The sequence below is a fragment of the Embiotoca jacksoni genome, unplaced genomic scaffold (genome assembly GCF_022577435.1).
Source record: "Embiotoca jacksoni isolate LCO1_2020_lvr unplaced genomic scaffold, fEmbJac1.0.p SCAF_8, whole genome shotgun sequence".
NCBI lineage: Eukaryota > Metazoa > Chordata > Actinopteri > Embiotocidae > Embiotoca > Embiotoca jacksoni.
The window spans coordinates 8840024-8861194 of NW_027185436.1; the positions used below are offsets into that span (position 1 = coordinate 8840024).

At 44.1% G+C, this 21171-nt stretch overlaps 1 protein-coding gene across 2 annotated transcripts in view; it reads left to right on the forward strand.

Annotated features, from left to right (window-relative positions):
- ptch1 (patched 1) overlaps positions 1 to 21171 on the forward strand; it is a 54223-nt gene that overhangs the window by 4116 nt on the left and 28936 nt on the right. For both annotated transcript variants that reach the window (XM_069138366.1, XM_069138367.1), the window contains exons 3-8: positions 15074 to 15263; positions 15659 to 15728; positions 15878 to 15969; positions 17418 to 17616; positions 17763 to 17884; positions 20155 to 20302. In XM_069138366.1, coding sequence (XP_068994467.1) covers positions 15074 to 15263; positions 15659 to 15728; positions 15878 to 15969; positions 17418 to 17616; positions 17763 to 17884; positions 20155 to 20302 — 821 coding nt within the window. The remainder of the gene's footprint in view (positions 1 to 15073; positions 15264 to 15658; positions 15729 to 15877; positions 15970 to 17417; positions 17617 to 17762; positions 17885 to 20154; positions 20303 to 21171) is intronic.

Sequence of the window (21171 nt, forward strand, 5' to 3'; positions counted from 1 at the left end):
AAAAATATAGTTTGGATGGATTTATTGTGTTATTTATTGAGCAGTAAAACAGTGAGGATTTGTGGATTTTCCTGTTATTGTAAACACTTGTTTGTATTTATCAGACAAAGTATAATTTTAGTTCAGGCTCTGTTCACTTGTGATTGATATTTGTCATCTTTCCCAGATGTTTCAGGTATTCACTGGCCCTATTGTACAGTTAACAATGACTTAACAATAAATCTAATTCAGAAAGCTCAAAATCCAATTCTGTACAGCCTTCTTTACTCTTTTTTTTTTTTTTTTTCCCCATTCACTGATGTTACTCCATTAGGTTTTGGCATGGACACAACAGCCTAGCTTTCTAGTGAACCTGGCGGACACCTGCGTAGTGACCTCTGGTAGACATCTACAACATGGTGTCATAGTGGCTCGTACTGATACACAGAGACCTGCTCGCACACACACAGACACTGAGTAGGAGACGGGGCTGCGGTGGTTTCTGAGGTCCCGTTACGTGAGGGGTTCCAGATGTTGGTAGGGAGAGATCTGTTTGTTTAGATTAGACTGCACAGCTGAGGGATAGATTAGTTCTGCCTGGACCGGGGAACGCTGTGCTGGGCCGTGCTGGGGGACCGGCTCATCGTCCGAGAGGAAAAAGAGGAGAGAAGAGGAGAGGACGGAACGGCTGTTTATGTTTCATTTGGAACTGCCCTCCACAGGCGACCCATGGACGACCCCGCCTGGAAGCTGTGTGGCCTGTGGACGCACACACACACACACACACACACACGCACACACACACACACACACACGCACACACACACACACACGCACACACACACACACACACACACACACACACACGCATGCGATACAACCACCTCCGATTAGATCTCTTGATTTCGTTCGAATTGACTGGAGCTGCGTTTACGTTTGTGATCTCATGTCGTGTCTGTCGTCACCTGTTTTGTGGTCGTGCCAAAGCAGCTGAAGTCTACAGCAGACCTCTATTAGCTTGCGTACCGGAGTTGGCCAGTGTGTTTATTCTACACGTGCCACAGCTTTCGCAGGGATTGTCTCTTCTCACACAGAGCGCACTCAGCACTGTTTATAACTACTCAGACACAGGAAGTTCTGTTTATTAGACAAAGTGACAGGGACCAATTGGGAGTGAGACGCATGCCTGCACAAAGAGGAGATTGTGTTCAACCTCTGAGGTCGTATGTTTTTTTTTTTTTTTTTTTTCTTTGCTAAATAATCAGCAAAGCATAGTACTCTTTTTAAGCGGGGTTTTTTTTTTCTGCCGAGAAAACATGCAGTGACAGTGTTGTGTATTTCAGGCAGATTGCATCCACACTGCATACAAGTTCTGTGTAAATATCCACTGTGATGCTGACAGGAACTGATTATCTCAAAGAGGAAGTTGTAGTATTGTGGCATCCTATCTTGATCTCCCCACACACAAATGTGGCTTGAAGCCCTCCGAGTGCTTCTCCTCCATGTTGGAGCACATGCCTGTTGGCTTATGTTCTGACTTTAGATACACTCTCAGTTTCAAATTGCAGATGATTCTAGGTGATCTTGCGATGATTTACCATAAGCCACGTTTGGGTAGTGGAGACATAGAGGAGAGGAATGAGACCCCTTAACAGTCCCTCCTGGCTGCAAAATGGAAAACGGAGCCATCCCATGGCATTCTGGGTTAACGCAAACACAGGCCAAATTGTAAAGAAAATAGGAGCCATGCCTGCCTCTAATTAAAACAGTATCACATAAACATTGGCCTTCCTGTAGGACAGCCCTTCGCTCTTTCGCTCTGTGTCTGCGCTGAGAGAGGGGCTGGAGATTATGGGGCTGTGCTGATGGTGGGGGTGGGGGGGGGGGGAGGTAGAGGGAGGAAAAAGTTTGGAAATGGGGCTTTTGAAGCTTGAGCTCTGGGCAAGGGTTGAAGTTGAAACTGGGGGTGAAGCAGATGAGCTGGAGCTGTACTGTAATCTGGGCTGAGTTGAGGTTAGCCTGTAGCTTTAGCCTGCACTGGAAAGAAGATGGGGGCCAACGGCACTCGGAGGATGTATTTTGTTTTCATCGTACATGGACTTGGAGTTGAGCTCCACGCAGATGCGTATGTGTGATTCAAGTTGAAATGAGTTTATGGTTCCCCAGATTTACAGCCCTGGACTGGCGCGCAGGGTATGGATTGTAGTCTCAAGGCTACAGACCGAGGGGAGACCCTTGGTCCCGGAGCGCTTTCTTTGGGGGCATAAGTGTAGAGGCCAGGGGCCACAAGGGGAAGACCCCTGGGACCCAGAGGTCATCTTGTGGAGGCCCCGCTATTTAAAACCTCACCTGATACTCACCCTGTGGCCTGGGTGCAGAGTGAAGCCTCCCAGCAGAGGGGAGGGGGGGGGTGGAAGAAATGCAGCAGAAGTTGCAGCTGTCACCAGCCGCTGTATATGTTCATGTGTGAAGGCCTACTGTATATGAGTGCATCTCATGAGCCAGATGTTGTTAGGAAAGAATGCATGGCTTTCTCATTGGAGGAGTATTTCATTTTATGAATGGTTTAACCTTTTGACATCTCTTCTCCAGCAGAGGGCAGTGAATCTGATGTATTATTTTATTTAATCTCTGAATCAAAATATATCTAACTCATATAAATATCCAAATTCTACATTAGTGCTTACCATCATTCCTGCTTTGATGACAGAATATATGTTTAGGAATGACATGACAAAGAGGAGGAAAATTCAAACTTTTCCCATGACAACTGATTGCCTTCAGCTTCTTCTTCCTGAAATCAATAAGAGAAACAGTTCAAATGATGCCATGTTTGTGTGCATACTGAGCTTGATATAAGGTTTTAGATTAATTTTTTTTTTTTTTTTTTTCCTAAAGCAGCTCCCTCCCTCCCTTGCATGTCTGTTTTGTATCTAGTGTGATTAAGAGCTTAGCTGACAGAGCTGGTGGTTGTTTTGTTGTTTTGCTGGTAATGGCAGTGGAGAAGGGAGCAGTATAATGATAAGTGCATGCGGAAGAAGCCTTGACATCCTTTCTTGTGGACGAAGAGGAGGAGGAGGAGGAGGAGGAGGAGGAAGAAGAGGAGGAGAAGGAGGAGGAAGAGTGCCCCGAATGTGGCTTCTCCACTGAGGGGATTGTGGTTTGCATGATTGAATTATTCGGCTTTTGATGTGTATGGGAGCATTGATACATGCATGGATGCATGTGCACACACACACACACACACACACACACACACACACACACACACACACATTGTCATATGCATACTGCTTTCCAGTTCTGAAAGAGTAGGTGGTTGACCAGGGCTGACATGGCAGGCTATTTTGATGGGCCTCTCTTTTCTATTTTCTCCCTCTTCTCTTCCCTCGTCTTCCTTTTTCTCTCTTTCTTTCACTCACTCTTTATCTCCAGCAGCTTTCATTCAGCAGCCGAGAGCAATCAAACACACAAATACACCCACACCCAATAGTTTTTTTTTTCTCCTAGTTAGCACAGAATACACCACACAGAGTCATCTATCTTTCTGTCTCTCCAAAACTCTTTGCAGTTGCACACAAATATGAGTCTGCGCACATAAAGCATGCCCACTTCTTTCAAAATTGGACTCCTTTAAGTTTTGTGTTCATCCGTTTATTACAACCGGGATTAAACCTGCTGTATAAGGAAGAACATTCCGGGGTGTTGTGTTAAAACTTTATGAGTTGATGAAAAGTGGAGGCTAGCTGGTGAGGGGTTTAGTGTAGGGAAACATTGCGCCTCTGCTGCTGTACACAGACTTCCAGTGATGTTTTCTCATCAGCTTTGTGTGTGTTCGCCCTACCTGGTGAGAAGTAGAATGCCAGGCAACAGTTCGAAAATATTACTCATTAACCGCGCAATGTGCCTGCCTCGGGGAGAGCGCGCTCCCATTCACAAACAACATCCTGAGATGCCTCCAAAGCTCTCTGTTTACATTTTGCATTCTTTCAGGCGCTTTTATTCAAAAACCAGAGCCCTGCGAATGACCGACCACAGGAGACTGTGGAGAGAATTACCCTTCCCCCGCCTCCTCTACCTCCTTCTCTCTCTTCCTCTCTCTCTCTCCTCTATCCCTCTCTTTTCCTCTGTGCCAGAAAGGTCTCTCTCTTTACCCAAGCCTCCTTCCCCCTCCTACCTCCCCTCCACCACCACCACCACCCCCTCCTCCCCCCAGTCCCTGGCTGGAGAGAGTGGCCTCAGAATGCCAGATGTATTACAGAGTGAGCCACGGCAATGTAAACACTCAGCCCTGCCATGAGAGCAGGGTGGTCTGGCCTCCCTCCTTCCCTCCGATCCCTCGCTCCCTCCCTCTTCCCCTTTCCTCTCTTCCCTCCCTCACAGCGCTGACTGCCAGAAGGGTGGAGAAAGTACAAAACAGCAGAGGGTGTGTGTGTGTGTGTGTGTGTGTGTGTGTGTGTGTGTGTGTGTGTGTGTGTGTGTGTGTGTGTGTGTGTGTGTGTGTGTGTGTGTGTGTGTGTGTGTGTGTGTGTGTGTGTGTGTGCGCGCGCGAGAGGGAAGAAGCAGGAGTATAGTAGCGGCAGTGTGTTTGTGTTTTGGCTGCAGTGCCTACCGTACACTAGGAGAGAGATTGGGGTGTGGATTGATGTTTCTCAGACTGCAGAGCAGAGAAAGTTTCTTGCAAACATCTCCTAATGGTGTGTGTGTGTGTGTGTGTGTGTGTGTGTGTGTGTGTGTGTGTGTGTGTGTGTGTGTGTGTGTGTGTGTGTGTGTGTGTGTGTGTGTGTGTGTGTGTGTGTGTGTGTGTGTGTGTGTGTGTCTTTGGATTTTTTTTTTTTTTTTAGCCCCGCTGGCACACCACAGTTACATACGTAGCTGTATAGTTCATTGTAATTCCTACAGTGCGTCGTCATAGAATCTGGCAGTTTCAGCAGTTACACAAGTACCGCACATGCACATGCAAGGCATAAAGATTCAGAGATAACATTTCCTCTCACAGATGATTGAGAGGTTTGGAGCTCCAGATCGGGTCAATGAGAAATAGCCTCTTGTCCTGAGACCTCCCTGCAAGTCTGACTGATGCATGAGAACACTTGGAGCACTTGTGAAGCAGCACAAAAACTGCAGCAAGGCCAGATGGGTGTCCTCTTATTTCTGTCATTGTATTGCTGCTTTTCTTTTTGGATATTTGCATCTGACATGCTTCAAGTAAGAAAAGTAGTTGTGACTGTACACGGTCTGTCTTATATTTAGGCCAGATGTACGTAAAACAAAATTGTCGTGTTAAAAAAAATAAAAAAAATTAGTATCTGAGTGCAAAAGTGTTTATCAGGCTGGGCATCGAAATATCACAAAGTGTCACGAATTAAAAGCCAGTATCACTTGGTCACTTAGTTTTTTTTTACTCAATCATGGATCAGTCTTTTAGTCAATGACACTTATTTTTCATACTGACAATTCACTACACATTCAGGCCAGTTTAAGGTAGCTAAACCTGGCTCAACTTTTGCCGCTATGTACTGTAAAGTCTCCTGGCAAGGCACTGTACTGGCCAATCACATACATGCATTCCTCTGTAACCATGTTTACCTCCCAATCATCATGCTTGTTGATGTGTTGTTGATTTAACACGGCAAATGTTTGGGCTAAATGCCCACATGTCAGGTAGCCAGCAACTTCGAATATGTAAAAAGGACTATCATGTTTGTCATGAACTTTCTAAGGTGCCAATTTATCAGTGTTTTGTTTAAAGTTTGTTGCACTGTCCTATACTAATGCTGGTTTAACACTGATGTATGTGTTTTCTGTCTTTTTTTTTTTTAATTGAAAACTAAATTAAGTGTTGGTGTTGTACTGATACTCTTGCATTGAATTGGCACAGGTATTGATAATTGTTTGTAAATCACGAGTCCTAAGGAACCATAGAAAATTCCATGCATGAATGAAGTACCTGAAAAAGAAATTTCCTTCTGTCTTTCCGTCTTCTTCCATTCACACTCTCTCTGCTTCTGCCCCTGTGTTTTCTATTCCACACATAGGAATGTGTGATTCTGGGATACCTGGAATCACAGGCCATCTTTACAGGAAATGACAAAGAGATGGCTGGCTGAGATTGGCTGTTCAGGCTCATGTCACGGTCTGTTATGGCAGGGGGCCAATCACAAGGCTGTAAATGCAGCAGTGGGAGAGGGCTCACCTGGCTTGAATTTGACAGGTACTGACAGCAGATACAGGATGAGATCCCCCCCCCCAGCAAAGCTACAGTTGATAGAAGAGTTGTCACAGGATTTTTTTTTTTTTCTTTCTTCAAATTATTTTTAAGGTCTCTTATTTAGTTTAACAACAGGGTGTGTGGAGATTTAAAAAAATAGGTTTTACATCACTTACATTGACAGTAGCATCAAATTTTGTATCTCTACTTGGTTGCATTAATACATCAATTTTAATTGAACCACAACCACTGCACACATGCATGCACATGCTACAAGCTCAGACTTTCTGTCAGCGGTTTTCTTTCCACTGCTCTGTGAATCCATTGGCATTGAATAGGACGTTTTCTTTTTTTTTTCCTTTTTTTTTGGGGGGGGGGGGGGGGGAGGCAGGGGAGAGAGGGACCTGAATGAAGGCAGCAACGTGGAAGAATCTGCCCATTGAGGACTGTGTGAATGTACACCTCGGGCCCAGGGGAAGCTGCATTGGGAGCCAGCCGACTGCTAAATACACCCATTTTAGGGGCTGCAGGGGCCGGACAGGTGATTAGCATAATCAGGGGCTAGGGGAGGCATACATATGGTAATGCTGCAGATGGGGGGTGAGGGTTGGTGGTATGGGTGGGGATTCAGGGGGGGGGGCAGTGGTTGGCAGCTGGGGTGTCACATTTGTGTCAGCGGTTGGTCGGGGGTGTGTGGCTACGTGAGGAGATCCTCAGCTACAGCTGCACTCAGGGCACCTAAACTGTTCCCATTATCTCTTTCTCTCTCTTTTCCATCATCCTACTCATTTTTTTCCTCTTCTTTTATAATCACCTACCTTCCACCTTGCTTGTTTTACCCTCCCTCTGCACGGGAGCCCCCTCTTTCTTTGTAAGCTGACAGGAGAGAGGGGGGGAGAGAGAGTGAGGGGCGCTCACCACAGGTCAGATGGGGTCTCGGCTCTCAGTAAGGCCTTTCATCACATATTTGTGGCTGTGTGCACACCTGCATTGCAGAGCCCACGTTCAAAACTACCATTAATGTTATGTATGCTGCTGTGTGTGCTGCTGCCACCATGCTACAGCGACCGTGCTGCAGCTATTACTGCCCGTACTTTTTACACTGCCTCAACAACAGACAGTGCAAGTCGCATGTAAAATTGGTTCTAAACATGAGGGACAGCAGAAGTATTGGAATCTAGTTAGACTTGCAAAGGGTCGATACGGCACACAAACAGTAAAACTTTAGTATTATTCAAGGCTCATGTAGTTTTCATACTGGAAGTATACTGGAATGGTAGATGTGGATGGTAAAGGGAAATTCTTTTCCTTCTCTAATGCAATGCAGCATCCGATATAAAGCTTGAGATATTGTCCGGTTTCCAGAAAAGGCAAAAGTTGCTCAATGTTTAAGTCAAGCCAAGTTATAAGATCATTTAGTAAACATTTTTAGCTGATTGTTTCTTAAAAAAGTTGCTACTTTGACAGAATTTTTGTTTTGTTATCCAGCTGTTGTTATATGAAATGATGAAGGAGTCCGTATCTGAAGTCCTGCCTCATGGCGCAGAGTTGTTGACACTCATTCATAGTTTTCAGTGGGTCTGATATGTTATAGCAAGGATATAATATGAAGCAGCAGATAAGGCAGGACATACATGGCAGGAAAACCCAAGAAACAAAAGTGGGAGACAGAAACGGTGACAGCAGATGGTACAAAGATGACGCGGACAAACGATGGAGGAAGGCAACAGGTGGGTTTCCACTTAGTGATCAAAGCTCTGCCAGCTGATTGGCAGCAGCAGCTGGGGAGGAAGAGGAGAGAGGAAGGGATGGACTTGCTGTGGGAAACTACCTGAGCAGAGTGACCAGTAGCAAGGAGCAAGCAAGGTCAAATAAGAAATGTCAGAGAGAATGATGCAACTAATTAATCTATGGTAAATGGGCTAACTGGAAAATCAATGAGTATAAGCAGCTCTGTCAAAAGATTTTCTGAATATTTCTATATGAATACACTGTAAATGCTGAAGGTATTTTCATATACATACAGTAGGTATGTAAAGTACCAATATACATGAAAGACTAACCACTCAGACCAAGATCCAAGGTAAAATCATGCAACTTGGTTTCCTAATATAGCAAATGCACTCCATTGTTTCACCTCTCTCTCTGTCTGTGTGTGTGTGTGTGTGTGTGTGTGTGTGTGTGTGTGTGTATATATATTGCTCAAAAAATTAAAGGGAACATTTAAACAACACATCCTAGATCTCAATGAATGAAATATTCCAGTTGAAAATCTGTATTCATTACATAGTGGAATGTGTTGAGAACAAAATAACACAAGAATGATCAATGGAAATCAAAATCATTACCCCATGGAGGTCTGGATTCAGAATCATACTCAAAATAAAAGTGGAAAAATCAGATCACAGGCTGATCCAACTTCTGTGGAAATTCCTGAAGACAAGTCAAAATGAGGCTCAGTAGTGTGTGAGGCCTCCACGCGCCTGTATCACTCCCTACAACGCCTGGGCATGCTCCTGATGAGACGACGGATGTTCTCCTGAGGGATCTCCTCCCAGACCTGGATCAAAGCATCAGTCAACTCCTGGACAGTCTGTGGTGCGACGTGGCGTCGGTGGATGGAACGAGACATGATGTCCCAGATGTGCTGGATTGGATTCAGGTCTGGAGAACGGGCAGGCCGGTCCATAGCATCGATGCCTTCATCATGCAGGAACTGCTGACACTCCAGCAACATGAGGCCGAGCATTGTCATGCATCAGAAGGAACCCAGGGCCCACTGCACCAGCATATGGTCTTCCAATGGGTCTGAGGATCTCACCCCGGTACCTAATGGCAGTCAGGGTACCTCTGGCTAGCACACGGAGGGCAAACCTTCTTGCCACAGCGTGCATTGATGTGCCATCCTGGATGAGCTGCACTACCTGAGCAACTTCTGTGGGTTGTAGACACCGCCTCATGCTACCTCTAGTGGTGAGGGCACTGGCAAAATGCAAAAGTGACCAAAAATCAGCCAGAAAGGACAAGGACAGAGAAATGGTCTGTGGTCACCACCTGCACAACCGTTCCTTTATAGGGGTTGTCTTGATAAGTGCCTCATTTCCACCTGTTGTCTGTTCCATTTGCACAACAGCAGGTGAAATTGATTCACAATCAGTGTTGCTTCCTAACTGGACAGGTTGATTTCCCAGAAGTGTGATTGACTTGGAGTTACATTGTGTTGTTTAAGTGTTCCCTTTATTTTTTTGGAGCCGTGTATATATATATATATATATATATACGTGAAAAAAACATATATATATATATATATATATATATATATATACATATGTTTTTTGTTTTTTTTTAATTTTATTGCTAAACCTCTAAAATAACCTTAAAATCAGCCAGAACATAAACAGCTGTGCCTGATTTTTCTACATGAAGCCCTTTCTTTCAGCTAATCTATCTGGCAGCTAATCTGCTATATAGGACAATGACATTCTTCAACCTGTTTTAATAATTATCTTATCAGAAAACGTGAAAATATAGGTGATTAAGCAGCATTTTCACATCACATTACACGTGACATCTCACGCAACAGGTGTCACTTCCTATTGTTAAAACATATTTTTACATGACAAAACAAACATTTTCTCTAAAAGCAGAGTTGCATTACATTCAAATTCAACTCTCCAGAAGTAGCTTTCCAAGTAGCTTTCTCAGAGTGCAGTTTAGTTTTTTCGGTGTTTGTGTCTTCACTCCTTTGGCGGTACGTGGGGCTCAGGGTATGGGAGGTCGCCGAAGACTTGGTAGCGCAGGGATGACCTGGTTTTGGGGGGGCTTCCTCCTCACCACAGGGGGTCCCTGCTGAGATGGGGCCTAATCCAGCTAATCCTTTCTCTGCACACAGACACACACCCACAGACACGCACACACAAAGATGTGTTTAGCCACATGCATGTACATACAGTGTATTTGTGTGCATGAATAATGTCTTGCACATATATAAATGAGCCCTTTGGCATCTTACATTAAGATCAAACGTTATATCAGACATCTGTATGTGATCTAGCAAAGAGAACCTTGTTTTTGGTATTTGTCAATACACGTGCAGATATATTCAGGGAAAGATAAACTGTTGTTTCCTCTTTAGTTTGGTTTAACACCAGCATCTCACACCAGAGTTGTGGGAGTAGTTTTGCTGGTGGTGGTGCATGTTTTCCTTGAAAGTGCGGGTTGCTTCCGTTGTCAGACATAAGAGATGTGCAGGGGGTGCGGCTCCGCTGTTGTGTGTTGCATGGAAAAGAGAAAATTGGGTGAGGGGAGAAGGGGGGTGGGCTGGCTTTGACAGAGGGGCCGGGCTGATTGCCATCATGATCTGGCCAATCAGAGAGTAGAGCTGAATAGAGCAAAGAGAGAGAAAATGAGAGTATAAAGAGGAGGGGGGTGGGGGGAGGGGGGGAGTTCAGAGCTGAAAGGAGGAAGGGGGTGATGTCAGTTCCTTAGAAACCTACTTTCTCTCCTTTCGTGCCCACCGCCCCTCATTCCTCTACTTTGAGAATAGGGGGGACCAGGGGTTAATGTTATGCAACAATACTGAATACCCACACTGAGGGCTCCACTACAGTGACATACATAAGCCTCTTCTCTTCTCTTCTCTTCTCTTCTCTTAATAATTCATCAATCGTTAGTAACGCTTACACAAGCAGCTCACATACACAGGTGGCCGTGCACATGAACTCCTCAGTGATATGATGAGTCAAATAACTGATTCAGGGATGCAACTACGAATCATCTGCCGATTTATTTTCTTGATTAAATGTTAGATCTATAATGAGTCCAAAAATAATAGATTTCTATGTCCCACAGGCCAAGTTAGGGTAATTATCACAGAAGACCTAAGAAATGGCAAGTCTTCACATTTGAAAAGCATACAACCTGTAAAATTATGATTAATGCTAAATTTGATAATTGCAAAAAAATTGGAGTTATGTCTTGTTTAAAAATGCTACAAATTTCTAGTGTGGATGTTTTGGTTTTTTTCCTCTGAATGTCCTTGTATGTTTTGTATTTTCATTTTCTTTTGCTTTTTGTCAGAGCAGGTGAGCTCATTTAAAGTCTTACTTTGGGCTCTGGTAACATCACATGGTTATAGGTTATTAGCCAGAAGCATAATCAAAGTAAATCTGTTGAAAGAGGAGGAGGTGCTGCAGGAAGGCCAGAATAAGGATGAGAAAGCAAGTCACCGAGAAGCTGAACTGGCAGAGGAAACATTTGAAAGTCAGTGACACTTTCTTTTGGTCACAGCAGCTGAGCCTGGCGCGGGACACCTTCGAGACATCAACACATGCTCGGGTCAACCAGTTTTCTGAGGAGAAGGAATATGGGAATATGTGTCATTGAAGAAACACAGCTGTGTGTACACACACGCTATCACGTACGCAACAGTGTGTGTGTGTGCACTCGCGCACACATTTTCTTGGTCCAGCTGGGGTGTTAATTTCACCCCAAGGCTGTGTGAGTGTTGACCCCAAAACTTTGTAACCTCGTGAAGTGTGGAATTCTCTGAGCCTGAGGCTGTAATGTGCTGTTTCCTGTCGAGAGAGAGTACATTCCTTTGACTTGTCCCATTCCTCACTGCTTGCTGTAAACTCAAGGTCTTTGGGTGGCAGTCGACGACTTGGAAAGAGTTTAGAACAGACAGTGAGTTCTTTCTAACCATGAGCCTCCCATCTTTTTTCAATCAGACCTTTCTTCATCTCCCTGCTTCACATTGAACCGCACTGAAAATGGATGTACTCCTCTCTCTCTCTCTCTACCTGTGTTCCCATTCTTCCTCTTGGCAGTGCACTTAAGCCGAGCCTCAGGCGAGCTTTGCCTCCGAGCGTTGAGTGCATCAGACAAGTTGACTTGTTAGTGCACTGTCAGTGTGCGTCGGGTCTTAATCAGTTCCATGCGAGCTCCTTTGAAGGGAGGGGTGGTGTAACGTAGCTGCGGAGCTGGCCTAGCAGTGGAAAGCATGTCGCTCCAGTTAGCCTAGGCCTGCTATTAATGATGAGTATTATAAACATGCCTTCAGACAGGATCAGATGGGAATGCTGTTTGGGTCCAGAAAAAAAGAAATCAAGTGTGTTTTCCTAATGCCCCAAGACATGACCCCCTCCCCCCCCCCTGTTCCATTGGTCTGACTGGGTGGTCCACCCCAGCAGAACAGGCATGCTTATGTTCAACTTTAATGCCATTACAATGGACTAAAAATAATCAATCCAGGCCTACTGTTGCACAAATTGTGCAGAATTGTTAAATTGGATTAAAGCACAATAAAATGTTACAGATTTTTCACACAGTCAGATCTTTCACTGCACATTTTTCATGTGTGCGTGTGTGTGTGACCAAGTGAAAGGAGATGACTGTAAATTGCTCGAGCTTTCACCGCACGTTTAGTCGCCGATGATGGAAAGGCTCAAATCCTCTGCTCGTAAATCAGACACAGATACACTGAGCTGAAGGATGCATATGAACACACACACACACACACGCACACACACACACACACACACACACACACACACACACACACACACAAATCTCTGTCTTGAGTTCAAAACATGCAAAAAACAAAATTATGGGACATTTTTTTGTTCGTCTTTTGACTGAAAATGTGAGATGTTGCCCATCCTTGCACGACAGTAATTGCCTGCATTTGTTCGTGTGTGTGTGTGTGTGTGTGTGTGTGTGTGTGTGTGTGTGTGTGAGTGTGAGGGAGACTTTGCCAGACTTTCCTTGGCTGTACTGGGGTGGAGCAGGGCAGCTAAAGGGCCTGAAAGGCTGCTTTTGTAGCTCGGGCTAGCTCAGAGCTCAGAGCGCACGCACAGGGCTTAGTCTCACCACGATACTGGGAGCAAAGCCTGGAAGAGAGCCTCTCTCTCTATCACACACACACACACACACACACACTGTCACACACATATGCCCTCAACATGGTTTGGCGCTGCTGACTTGTTAGCAAATTTGAGTAGAAGCATTGAGCTGTTTGTGAAACGTGGATTTGTCGGGGTGATGTTACTCCTGTGGATTCAAAGGAGTTAGGATGTTTGGCATTGTGGTGTTACAAGCTCACTGGAAGCAAAGTGCTTAAATAAGATACAAGTCTGATAATGCTGGGGCCAGGCTGAGATGTCCTTGGGTTTTACTTTGCAGAAAGGACAGAGGATCACCTCTCGAGCCGCACACGTTTCAGCACATAATGCCGCTGCTGGCGGGTGTGCGAATGTGGTGGCCAGTTAAGGCTGTCTCACCTTCGGTCAGTTATTTGTCCCTGAAATGTACTGTGTTCAGGTAATTTAGGACAAAAGCTGTTCTAATATCTTTCACTGGAAAGTTTAGAATTTGTATTTGTGGTATGATTTGATGACAGCATATCGTTTAAACACCTGCACTCTTGCATCATGGACTACAATGGAAATAGGTCTGAGGCATTATTGTGTTGTCCTGACCATTTTGCAGATGTGTATGAACTTGTGTCATAAAAACTAACCTAAATGTACTTCTTAAGCACATATTCAAGGCCAGAACAATGCAATTGAATCATTTCTCAATTTTTACATCTTTAGAGGGACTCTGGGGCATTTTCTCATCAGGGCCCGTGCACCGAGAATCGGTGCGAAAGCGCTATTGTTTTTCGTTAAAATGTTCTTGGACGTTCGACGTTCTTATTCTTACGTAAAGTGATTTGCCTTTTTGGAGGCTTTATCATATTCAAAAGCTCATGAAAGTGGATACGCATTTGTCTCCCGGCGAAAAAGTTCTTATTCTAGTGTAGTCGCGAGTGGGTGTGGCCAAATGGCTCGAAAGCGCCCCCTAAAGAGATGCCCCGGCGGCCACATTTACCTAAATTCACGAAATCCGGTGGACACGTGTATCACACCTCGACGCACAAAAAAGTTACATTGCACCGTTACGTCAACTCGACAGAAAGTCCACCATTTTGAATTTAGTCGCCATTTCGGCCGATTCTGACACGTCGTACTTTGTCGAACTCCTCCTAGGGATTTTGTCGGACCGACTTGAATTTAGGTTCTATGGATAGAAAACATGTTTGGGATTAAATCTTCTTAAAATAATTCGTTTTCGTCGATGTGTGTGCCCGTGAGAGGCGGCCATTTTGAGCGTCTCGCCATGAAACTACGAGTTGCTTTAAATCTTATGTACGTGGACCGACCTTCTCCAAACATCACAGGTATGATAACAGCCCCGCCCTGAAGACCCCTGTGGGGTAATATTCACTCATAGTCATAGCGCCCCCTGTTGGCCACTGGAAATGACACTTTTCATACTTTCACATGCTACGTCGAGCTGGTTGATCACATGAACCTAAAGTCGGGTCACAATAACCTGAACATGTAGTGGATGATATATTGAGACATTTGTTCGACTTTGTCAATGGGCGTTGCCGTGACCATGCAGCAAAGTTGGATGTCTCGCTGTGACACAGGAAGTTGATGTTTAAGGTCAAAGAATGCTTGAAACCTCACAAAACGTGTCACATACATCTGGCGTGGTGAGACTATACATCTGATGTGTTTTGCAAGTTGGCGTGGCCAAACGGCTCACCAGCGCCCCCTGCTGGAGACAGGGAACGAGACAAAAATAGCAACTTTAATTAACTTTCTTCTCTTATGTAGAGACTTTCTTAACCGTTGGAAGAGATTGCTGAAGACAAGATGTGGTATTGAGTTTCTTTTTGCAGCAGAAACAGCTTTTGCGTGCATGGGTGGAAACCTCTAATAGCTCTCTTCTATAACAATGTAAGATCCAATATAAATGTACTTGAATAGTGTGTTTGGATATTTGCTCAAAGAGTTTGACTAAGCAAGTTCAAATTCACTCTTCTCTGTCCAGTTGGTGGGCGTGTGAACCAGGAGCTGAAGTACACGCGACAGAAGATAGGTGAGGAGGCCATGTTTAACCCTCAGCTGATGATCCAGACGCCACGGGAGGAGGGAGCCAACGTTCTAACGGTGGATGCCCTCCTGCAGCACCTGGAGTCAGCTATCCGAGCCAGCAGAGTTCATGTTTACCTTTATAACAGGTAATTAACTATTCCGTAGCGTCCCATGTGCTCTGGTCTTGTCTGTCGGCATTATATTTTCCAGTTCTGGACACTTCAAGTCAGTTTTATGTATCGAAAATAAGAAATCACAATTTAACCCAAAGGACAGTTTAATATAATGAAAAAACAAAAGCTATGCAACAATTATGTGAAGCTTGAAGTTTCTGCTGACCCCTGGGGTAATCTCCGAGTTAGTATTTATCTGTGTTGTTATATAATGAGCTACACAGTATCTAATATTATGTCAGTGCATGCCTGCAGTACTTCATAATGATGACAGATTTAGCAGCATTTGTTCAGTTCAGCCTAAGGGGCTCAGTGTTTTTTATTTCTGTTGAAAAACTAAACAAACTGTTTTTCTTTTTCTTTTACAGACAATGGAAATTAGAAAACTTATGCTACAAATCAGGAGAACTAGTCACAGAAGCTCATTTTATGGATCAGGTAAGATGCAAATGGGGCACCATGACCTTTATTAATTGGTACTTAGCATTTTACTCTCTGGATCATACGGAAATCGGACTGCTCAATCTGTTGTTTTTTTTGTCAACACTTCCTGTTGTGTCAATCCTGCTGTGTCTTTATCCAATTAGATCATAGAAAACCTACATCCCTGCCTCATCATCACCCCTTTGGACTGTTTCTGGGAGGGAGCTAAGCTCCAGTCTGGAATGGGCTACCTCCCGTAAGTACATGTAACCTCTTGCTACCAGACAGAATATGTATTATATGGTGTTTAGGCGTTATCACAACATGCCAACACGGCATATCATTAGATTGACCGATCTCTTTCAAGCTTAAAGCCACAAAGCTCACATAATGGCTTTACTTACTGTGAGGCCAGTTGACACACTGATTGAAATGTTGTTTTGTCGACAATAAGTGCTGAGTATTGGTTATGGCATCAGTGTATGTTAACAGTATGTTCAGGTTGTTTCCAACTCAGAGTGAGGAGGAGGAGATCTTGTTTTTACGTCTGAAGTAGAGGCTGCTCTAACGCACTCAATCCGTCCAAAGAGACACCACTGAGAAACGTGTGTGTGTGTGTGTCCGTGTGTGAGTTCGCATGTGCGTGTGCGTGTGCCTTGAACTCGTCCCCTCTGAAGGCTCTATTGTAGTGGTTGCTGGCATGCGTATCGCTGGCGATGGTTTCTCTCCAGCCCTGGGCCTCACACCATTGTCTGGTAGTTCTGTTGCTAATGGCCTGCTGCTACAGTAATACTCAGCAGACCTTTACCTCTGCATGTGTTTGTGCATGCACATAGTGTGATCCATTGCCATCAGTGCATACGTGTGCTTTGTCGATGTGTGAAAGGGTAGCTTGAGTCGCTGTCATCAGTGTGTGTGTGTGTGTGCGTGTGTGCGTGCGCGTGTGCGTGTGTGTGTGTGTGTGTGTGTGTGTGTGCACACATCCCTTTTGCTCTAAGATGGTAAATAAGGTTTTTACTATGTTCTGGTTGGGAGGCTGGGAATAATAACCCAAGCCTGGTTAGGCACATACAATGTAGTCTGAATGACAGAGAGAGAGAGAGATTCAGAGAAAGAGAGATTGGAATGTGTGAGGAATAGAGAGCATAGAGAGATGAGGTCTGAGTTGGAGCAGCAATTCACCCTTTGCATGATGGGAAACGATATTATATCCTGTCACCTAGCAAGAGAGAGATTTTGTTCCTGCTTTCAGAAATCTGACTGTTATGCAAGATAAAATTTGGGAGTGATTACACCTGAACATCTGACAAATGCAACCTAAACATGAGCACACTTATCTCTTTTGGTTTACTTCTTTTATCATTTTTTTTTATCACCCTGATCATACTGATAAAACAAGTATCCTACAGACCAGTTCAACAAAATACATTAACACACATTAAACAGACACTCTCAATATATTTTACAATCTAACCAACCAAGCACTTGTATAAGAACAGAAAGATAATGTAGATAAAGCTGATAAAACAGTACATTTCCAGCAGATTTTTTTAAATTTTGGACATTAATTAAGGTGGTTATGATAATTATACTCATTAATTCATCAGCCCTCAGTCAGATTGGTTGTGTGGTCTTAAATTAACCAGATTATGAGTAACACTATCCTAACTGTAACCATACTTGTGTTTGATTTTAACTTTGCAGAGGTAAAGGGCCGCTACAATGGACCAACTTCGACCCGAAGGAGTTACTTGAGGACTTACGAAAGGCAAAATTTGCCGTGGAAGGCTTTGAGGACATGTTGGAAAAGGCAGACATCGGGCACGGCTACATGGATAGACCCTGTCTGAACCCCACTGACCCTGGCTGCCCCCTCACTGCACCCAATAAGAACTCAACCAAGGTAGGAACCCACCTCACCTTGAATTTTTCGGCTCTAAAAATCTGTGAATGCATGCACCATTTATACATTTTGGTCAAACATAAAGTCTTCAGTCTGTGATTAGCTGCTGACAGTTATTTTCTCGCCTGTTGCTTTTATTGCAACAGCCATTCGATGTGGCGCGGGCCCTGAGTGGCGGCTGCCATGGTCTGTCCAGGAAGTACATGCACTGGCAGGAGGAACTGATTGTAGGAGGGACCACCAAGAACGGCAGCGGACCCCTGCTCAGGTAACAGACATGCACACCTTCATAAACACTGCAGTGATCACGACAGCGCTTATTCTGGAAAGACTGTGTGTTTTTTGTTCTCCTATGCTCTCTGAAGCGACGTGTGCGTGTGTGTGCGCTGTGCTATAAATCTCGCAGTCATTAGCAGATTCCAGTGAAATCTTAGAGCTCCAGCTGTTCCTGCTCAGCGCTGGCTGCTCTGCGTGGACACTGCCCCCCCCCCCCACACACACACACACACACACACACACACACACACACACACACACGTGCACGTACACAGAGTGATCTATGGCCTGGCTAGGTTGTCCAAATATACAGCGATTTGGGGTACATGGACTTAATTTCAGCACAAGCACCAAGCCCAAGCTAATAGATTTATACAGACATGTAATACACACAGTTTTAAGGATGAAATAAACATGTCACAGCAGAAAAGAAAACATTACAGTCAGTTATTGTGTTACACACTGATTTTATGTCAGTAAAAAACATCACATTTACATATGAATTAAAAACACAGACATTTTATTCAGCAATAAGAAGCTCCCTTTAACATGGTAAAGCTACACAAATTATTTATCCAAACACTTTCATGTTAAGTTGCAGTTTGGATGGTGCAGCCACATGCATGTACTCACAATGGCAAAACCACACATGCATATTCACACACGTACTGGTCACAGAGTACAGTGGGGTGCGTTGTTTGTGTTTTGTTGTTGTGTTTTTTCCTGGCAGGTTTGGGTCATTAAAGTGTCTGTGCGCGCGTGTGTGTGTGTGTGTGTGTGTGTGTGTGTGTGTGTGTGTGTGTGTGTGTGTGTGTGTGTGTGTGTGTGTGTGTGTGTGTGTGTGTGTGTGTGTGTGTGTGTGCGTGCGTGCGTGTGCGTGTGTGTGGTAGCTGCTCTCTGCACTGGGTTGTTACTGCTGGCACTCAATTTCTACATCTTGTTTACCGACTGCCACCATTACCGTGATTATCGCCGCATTACAGAGATCACATTCATGAAGAGAATGACAGGTTGATGTCTCCTCCTTTGCTTCGTAAAATTTTAGGATTTGAAAATACAGAGTGTGACTGAACGACTGTTCATAAGCTGCACTCTAGTCCAGAGTCATTAGAAAATAACTAATCAATTATGTTATTTTATTGCCTTCCTAATGCGGACATTAAGAATGTGCACACATCATTACACTGGATATGATGACCCTCGTAGTCAGAAGTCTTGTAGCAGGGTCGTGAATCTGAAGCATGTTGGGGGAGAGTAATAAATACAGGAATTTGTTTTAGATCAGTAAATATGTAAGCACACATTTCTATTGTCTTTTTGATTTACAGAAAACAATGACCAAAAACATTGTTAATCATTTCAGTCCTTAATGGACCTAAAATACAATATAATATTGTTGCTATTTAATTTTGCTCAACTCTGTAAATCTTTGAGGTTTGGTTATATAAAACTATGTCCCTGTTGGTTCTCAAAAACTTTATTTCATTTTTTTAGACCAAAGAATTAATCAGTTAACTAGAAAATACTCCACAAACTTCTTGACGTGATTATTTATAGCTGCAGTATATACATTATAGTCAGCTTAATGAGAAGATGTTTGTGCTGTGTAGTAATGTAATGAAGTCAGTCTCTTGGCAGTAGTCACATCATATGGAGCAATACAATGCCAATATGGCAAATTAACTTAATACAACATTGGTCATGATGACTGTTATCCACTGTGCTCCAGGCATTGTGGTTTTGATCTATTTAACTTTTTTTTTTTCTCTTCTTTTGCTGGTTAAACTATCACTTTCTCTGTTGTGGGATATCCTTGATCAGAAATGAAGCACATTTTGAGTTTTGGCATTTTTGGTTTCTGGTATGATTCCATGTTTTCAGCATCTGTCACAGTCCTGTTGGTTTGGTGCTCCTAAAAGACAGTTAGCTTGACACCAAATCTGTTAAGCCTCATGAGTTCAAAGCTTGCCCAAGATCCAGCATTTTCACTTCTTATCTGTGGAATCAAACAAAAATACTGATTGATATGTTTTGTACACTTAAATTTTTTTTTTTTTTTTTTAAATCCAAGTTTTGATTTACATGTTTTTTGCACAGTCCAGAAAGCCAGCTCATCACCTCGTCGATCTTCCAGTGTCAACGTGATGCTGTCACTGACCGCTTGCACCTCATTGACCTCCTCCTTTTTGTTCTCCCTCTTTCATCCTTTCCATGTTTCCCTCCCTCTCACTCTGCCACCCTTCTTCCTTCCCTCCTCTCTAGTGCCCAGGCCTTACAGACCATGTTCCAGCTGATGACTCCCAAGCAGATGTTTGAGCACTTTCGGCGCTACGACGAGGTTTCCCACATCAACTGGAATGAAGAAAAGGCTGCAGCTATACTGGAAGCCTGGCAGAGGAAATACTCTGAGGTAAGGGCCAAAACGCTCAGAAATGAGAGAGAGATTCAGAAAAGAGAGAAAGGGAAGAGAAAAGAGGAAAGAAATCTACCCTAAATCCTCTACAACCACACTGTAAATCACCAGCCGGATACAGGTGAACATGAAAAGGCCCCATCCAAAGCCCGGGCCCCTGATAGATACTAGAACCACTGTTGGTGTGTGGTACAGGTCTGAAGCTTCCCTCTCACTGCTCAGTGGAGAGGAGCAATAGAGCAACAGGGTGAGCGTGTCTGGAATACATTAAGGGAGTGCTGGATATCTCTCTTTTTCTTCTCTCTCGCACTCTTGTTCCCTCTCTCTCTCTCTCTCTCTCTCTCTCTCTCTCTCTCTTAACTTGCGCACAAACACACGCAAACACACTTAAAAGTTCACACAATCGCTTTCCCAGCTGTGGCCCCATTGGTGGCTCATGTGTGACATCATCTGGTCTTTGTTTTGGGGGGCCCCTACCTCTGTTCCACACAGTGTGACCTTGTGTGTGTGTGTGTGTGTGTGCGTGCGTGCGTGCGTGCGTGCCTGCGTGCGTGCGTGTGTGTGTGTGTGTGTGTGTGTGTGTGGGCTCAGGGATCACTGGTGGAAAACCATTTATTCAAATTTGGTTTATTCTTTATAATCAATGGCAAACATAAAAGTAGAAAAGCATTCCAAATATGGTGACTGTGTGTGTGTTGTTGGTGTACATTATGCACTTTTAGGCGTGACTGCAAGAATGTGCATGCATGTCGGTATGTGCCTGACACATGTGCGAATTTACACGTGGGTGCGAGTGGAGTGTGTGTGTGATCTAGTGCGTGTTTCCTAATGTGTGTCAGCCAGCATTACTCCCCACTGAGCAGTTA